Source organism: Maylandia zebra, linkage group LG4, assembly GCF_041146795.1.
Source record: "Maylandia zebra isolate NMK-2024a linkage group LG4, Mzebra_GT3a, whole genome shotgun sequence".
In the NCBI taxonomy this organism is placed as follows: Eukaryota; Metazoa; Chordata; class Actinopteri; order Cichliformes; family Cichlidae; genus Maylandia; species Maylandia zebra.
Window position 1 is genome coordinate 23,402,498 of NC_135170.1, and position 6,000 is coordinate 23,408,497.

The following is a 6,000-nucleotide window of genomic DNA, read 5'->3' on the forward strand; positions in this document are numbered from 1 at the left end:
GTCCTGGATTTTTAGCGTAGTCCACAAATTCAGTTTCTGTAGGGTTGAGGTCAGAGCTTTAGGATGGCCATTCAATAATCTTATTGATCGTCTCAAGTTTCAACTGTCTAGCTGTTGATTTGAAGTGAAATTGAAGAATTTGGAGGTAGTTCTCTTTTTTCGTTATTCCATACACCTTGTGCAATGATCCAGTGCCACCACCTTGCTTGACAGCTGGCGAAAGCCTCACTTTTATCATCTTTTAAACATACATCTCGTCATTGTGACCAAAAGTAAAGCTAGAATTCTCCTTCTTAGCTCTTCACTGAGTTGCTTGGACTTTCCCATTGTTCTGAGTACATCAGTCCAATAAATTCTGTCAAACAAATCCTTTTATGCTGGCAAAGAGAACCTACCAGTTGCAGTCAATCATGATCACGATGATGTTAATAAGCCTGGGCCTTGTCAAGTTAAAAAATGTTTTATTGCCTTCAGCATCAATTAGTAAGTGTGTGTATTTAAGCCTGTATGTATACTTTAAAATGTGTGTGGAGAAGAGAAAAGCCCCCCCAAAATTTCAAATTGCACACCCAATTCTTGTTTTTTAAAAAAGTAATTAAAGATGTGTGCTGCATAATTATTGCATCCTGGAAAAAGAACAGTTCAAATCTTTTAAAAGCACCCAAAATTATTACAACAATCATTCTGATAACAAGTAAACTGACCACAACTGTATCTGTCTGATTCTATCAAGAAAAGGAATATACAGCAAAAAGATATAGCTGTTTCTACTTTTATTTTAATCTATGTGCATCAAACGGAACAAAGCATTTTATGACTTAATGATTAAAAGTAGCACATTTTTGCAAATATGATTCTCAGTATCACCTAAGTGAACACCTGTTTCTGTCACATGCATAGACATCTGAATGTGATCAAATGAAGACATGGATAAATTTCTCTATAGTTGCCCATGTGGGACCATGAAACTGGCACATGATAGGCACTGTGATTGCCCAGGGAGACTAAAAAACTAAAGCATGTCGAACTAATTTAAGAAATCAATATCTTATCTTGTGAGACATCTCACACAGGAGATAGTCAGAGTTCTGGGACATGTAAAGTGACTAAATAGCTTTAAAAAGAAAATCCCATTAGAATATGGCCCCATTTAGAAACAACACAATCTGAAAGTGTGTATGAAAGTGCATGTGTGCAGGGAATTGGTTTATGTTTGTTTTTGTTTGGCTCTCGTGATTTAAACTCACCCTAAAGTCGATGCCCACAGTGGAGATGAAGCTGCCGGCCAGGAAAGCGCAGTCTTTGAATCGGACCAGAAGACAGGTTTTCCCCACACCAGAATCTCCAACCAGCATCACCTGCACAGGTATTCCAGCAGGAGTGAGTTAGAGGCATGCGAGGGATATGATCCCCCCCCCCCCCCCCAAAAAAAGTAAATGCCAGAAATAACTGAAATAATTAGCATGAACAGGAGGGAGCTGTTGCTCATTTGTTTAATTAACTATCAGCGTCTGATTGTTTGTCATCGCCGCATCTGAATCATTCGGCTAAATCAGTCCTGGTATTCTGGTGCTTGGCCACGGAAGAAGGTGTACGTGGATGAATGTGTGACTCCTTGCTGCGGCCAGTTGATGTCCTTAAAGCCTTTCTGTAAGTGCATGATGTATTCGTACGCGGCTAACTTTATTGCAGAAAAGCGAGCTGTACATTTCTCTTTTTATTCAGAGCTGTGATTAGGTTAAAGGTTTTATGTGATTACTATTATCAGTTTAGCTGAGGCACTTTGGGACCTGGAGTATGGAAATTAAAAGCGCCTCCTGGGTCCGTAGAGAGGAAGCAGAGAGGACACGAAAGAACCAGGAAGGAGAATAAAAAAAAAAGGAGTTGCTCCCACTTCTTTTTATCTTTAAAAATCTTGTTTCTTTTATGACCCCTCCCTCAGAAGCTTCACCCATATTCAGACCTTTGAAGGAGTGTGTAAGAGAAGGTGCTTGGATTCTCTGTCTCTCTTATATTTAATGTGATTATTGACCAGAGAGAGCCATAATACATGGAACATGGCAAAATGCCCGACAAATGACACTTTTTAGAGCACGATCAGATAGAGGTACAGTGCAATCTCTCAAAAGCCTGCTGCTAACCTTGAATCTACAGGTTGGACTATAATCCAGTGCTGAATTATCAAAAGAAACCAAAAGAGAAGGATTAGAGAGAATTTCGAAAGCACTTGTCAGAGCTGTAGGAAATCAGTGTGGCAGCATATGATGCTACTGAAGAAAAGCCAGGCAGTAGAGATTTTCACCAGTAGAAATCTGAGCCCAAACTGAAACAGGTTAATCCAACCTTTTGAAAATATGGAAGTAGAAGCCCTTCATTTAAGTGGCTTACATGGAACAATCCATTCTTTCAAATGGAAAAAAAGCAACACAAAGCCATCTCTCCTCTCACATCAAACAGCTGCTTCAAAAACACGGAGTAGGTGGCAAGGGCCCCTTGAAGCTACGCTGGGAGTACACACAGGGAATCTGTGGGTGTAAATCTGTGTTTGTGTTGAGGTGAAGTGGCAGCTCACACCCAGTACCCTCACACTAGGTTGTGTATACCAACAACTCATCCTGCTTCTGAGGAAAACGTGCTATTAACCGGTTGCACGGAAGGAGCAAATAATTTGTTGGTTGGCTGTTGTAGTGCGATGCGCCCCTTCTCCGGGTTATCGATTGTTTATTGACACAGCTGCTATCGCGGGTTCGCTGCTGTTTAAATGATAAAGGTGGTGGTAAAACGGAAGACAATGAAAGCTGGGCAGGACAACGGCAGCAGCAGGGATAAAGTAGACTACAATCGGGTTTATCGTGCCTAAAATACACACACATACACAAAAGCATGCATATCATTTGCTCGATATTTAGTTTTTGACCTTCGTAGGTGTGTTGTTTCCCAAATTATACCCCACCGCACCCTTTCATGTTTTCATGCAAAGTCCTCCAACACAGTCGACTTTTGCGTGACTTGGGTTGACTGAGTAACATCGGTGGACACCTTTACCTTGAAAGCGATGTCATAAAACTCGCTGCTGTTGCTGATGGACGGTCTGCTGGGATGGACTACACCATTCATCTGAACGATGCCCGGGCTTCCTCTCGCAGATTTCCCGGTCCCTTTCCCGGAGGGGCTGCCCGCGGACGGGCTGCTGGTCGCTGCTTTGCCTTTGACTGCCTTCTTGCGAGACATGTCTCAAGATTTTATAGTTTGTTTGTTTCTTTAAAAAAAAACTATTCTCAACAGACACAAACAAACAAAAAGCAAATCTAACCGGAATCTGCGCAAGGTAGGGCTGAAAAGTTGGAGCAGCGAAGAAGTTAAATCAGGTGATTTTTTTTCACCTGTGCGTTAAACGCATGTTCCTCGACACCTTTCCACTCAAAGTAGGAGTGAATTTGTCGCAAATCGCTGTCGCTTCCGTTGTTGATCTGCCGCTTCCTGCTCTTGATAGGTTGCTCTTTCCAGGACAGCAGCTTCAGCACTGCGCGTAGTAACGGCAAAGCCGAAGGGGGCAGAGCTGAAGTCGATTTAGAGAGGAGGGGGGATTTTCAGGTTTAAACACAATCACGTGACTTCCAAACGCATAACCTCCAATCGACGGGGTCAGGGGCGCTCTCCGTGGTCCTGAAAAAGAGGAGAAGGAACAACAACAACAACAAAAATAAAAAAATAAAATATCAGCGGCACAGCTTTGCTACAGATTTGTGTGCAAGGAATTCTTCCACCTAAAAACGAAGTTTTGCGTTCAATGAAACCTTGATATTTGCAGGACTTTGGGTCAGTGTGTGCTAAAGTACAGAGCATTCAGATATTTCTCTGTCAGCAGTCTGATTTTTATGTAATAAAGGTGATATGTTGTAAAGCCTCATAATAATTTGCATTATACTTTAAAACAGAACTGCTTTTAAAGCAGCTAGTTTTGCTTTTTTAGTAATAAGCTTACCCTACTTTGTGTTACAGAAGCCGTTTTAAGGTGAGTGCGCCAACATTTCCATGTATTATACTGATGATTAGCTTAGATTTTTTGTTTGTTTGGTATGTATCTCTCTCTCTCTCTCTCTCTCTCTCTCTCTCTCTCTCTCTGTATACATGGCGTGTGGCTGCAGGTCAGTACAAATAATTTTAAAAGGTTCTCTTATACATGAATAATCAAAAGAAAAACAGCTGAAACGTGATTTCAACAATGCGTCGCAAGAGGGCGGTATAGCAATAAGAAACAAAGTCATAGAGCTTAAAACTCAGACCTACAGTTGCACTTTATACTTTGATTTCTAGAAAATGAATATGATTGATTTAAATGTGTGAGTTTTAGAAATTGAGAAACGACTATATTAGATCACTATTAGGAGTAAAATAAAAAGAGTTGCTACTGTTGCATGAGTCTGGCTTATATATCAGTACTACTGGTTGCTTCTGTCCAAACTACAGTAGGTTTTTCAGTTGCCTCCATAATCAAGAATGGTAAATGATGGTCACTTGATCCTCTCTGAACTAACCCATGCCCTTTCTAATTCATATAATAGTTTTTCCTTCCGCAGCATGGCTTCCGCAGCAGTTTTCTTTCCGTTCATTTTCCAGACTGTCCAGGCTCATTAGTCTATTAATGGCAATCATAGCCCAGAGACATTATTTGATGCCCACATCAGGGAGTCAAAGTGAGCTCTCATTATCCCCTCAGCTTTTCAGTGTGCGTCCGTAATTGTAATATCAGGCTGAATTTTCCACAGAGGAAGTCACATTTTAGATATGCAAGTTACAACTGAAAATCAACCCAGAAAGAAACAACAGAGCATTAAACAGGTTATGAGTCACATGTATAGAGGGATCAGTGTATTGAAATCACTGCATTTGGAATTTAGCTGATCCCTAAGTGGTTTTGACATAACTGTAGTAAACTTTTGCTGCTAAAATGGCAAATTAATCTCTTCCTTTCTTTATTTTTGAATCCCCAATACTGAATTTCCCATCAAGCCAAATTATATCCCACAGATTATTTGGGGATGTCTCTTAATTTGACCCCCAACTCAAAAGTCAGTCGTTTTTGAGCTGGGGGTAGAAACAGAGTAGTTTGGTTGTAAACACACGGACAGCTGTAGCCTCTGCTTTCCGTCCCTCAGTTTGCTGTCTGTCAGCATTTTTCCACCCAGCTTCATGCAGGGCAGTAAGTGGATTTGGGGGGAATACAAACCCGAAAATCCACCAACCTTTTTGCACAGCTCCCGTCAACAGCTGAGATTCCTTCTGCCCCCAAAGCAGCTGTCTGCTGTGGCAACAGCTGGGCATTTTGGAGGGAATTAGGGACGTCAATAGGGAAGGTCACTGGAATCCATCCCTGCTTTCAGGAAAATTAACATCCTTGTCAAGATAAGTTAAATATGTCTAACGACTGTACTTTACATCGAGAGGCTGTAATGTATAGTTAGGGTGCCATATGCTTGTGCATGTTTATGAGTTTCTGTGCCAAGGCCCATGAATACAAAATGTGGAGGCAGTTCAGAGAAACCTAATGAAGCGAGTGTATTTTTTCTTTGCTGAAAGTAACAAACCAGACGTTAATTTCAAGCACTTGTTTAAGTATCGCGCACTGTAAAACAGCATCCAGTCACATAAACATGGTAATCAGGCACAAATTACAGCACGCTTTCCCTGGTGCAAGGGCCATTAGATTTGCTCCATGATGATTACTGTGTGGGAGATTGCAAGTGGAATATAGCTGGTTGAGAGCTTGAAAGACAGACAAAAAAGGGGGAAAAAGTGTTAAAATAATACCTGTAGTTTTGTATGTGTCTGGGTACCTGGTGCAGTAAGGTCATCGAACCCTCAGGGTCACATCACTCTGCAGGCACACCCAAATGTTTGGCATTTGTCAGTTTACTCAGGGTCAGGTGCCCTGAGTGTGTGCTGGGTGGCGTGCAGCAGCCTGGCCAGTCGCTCAACCAAAGTCACAGCAACTGTTGA

The 6,000-nt window shown here is 41.5% G+C and overlaps 1 protein-coding gene across 1 annotated transcript in view; it reads right to left on the minus strand.

Moving 5' to 3' along the window:
• The window catches only part of LOC101484267 (ras-related protein Rab-26), a 55,687-nt gene extending 52,113 nt beyond the window's left edge, over window positions 1-3,574 (minus strand). Inside the window, exons 1-2 of the mRNA XM_004559396.3 lie at window positions 3,046-3,574; window positions 1,248-1,358 (exon numbers count right to left, since the gene is read on the minus strand). Coding sequence (XP_004559453.2) covers window positions 1,248-1,358; window positions 3,046-3,231 — 297 coding nt within the window. The 5' untranslated portion in view covers window positions 3,232-3,574. The remainder of the gene's footprint in view (window positions 1-1,247; window positions 1,359-3,045) is intronic.
• Between the last annotated feature and the right edge of the window lie 2,426 nt (window positions 3,575-6,000).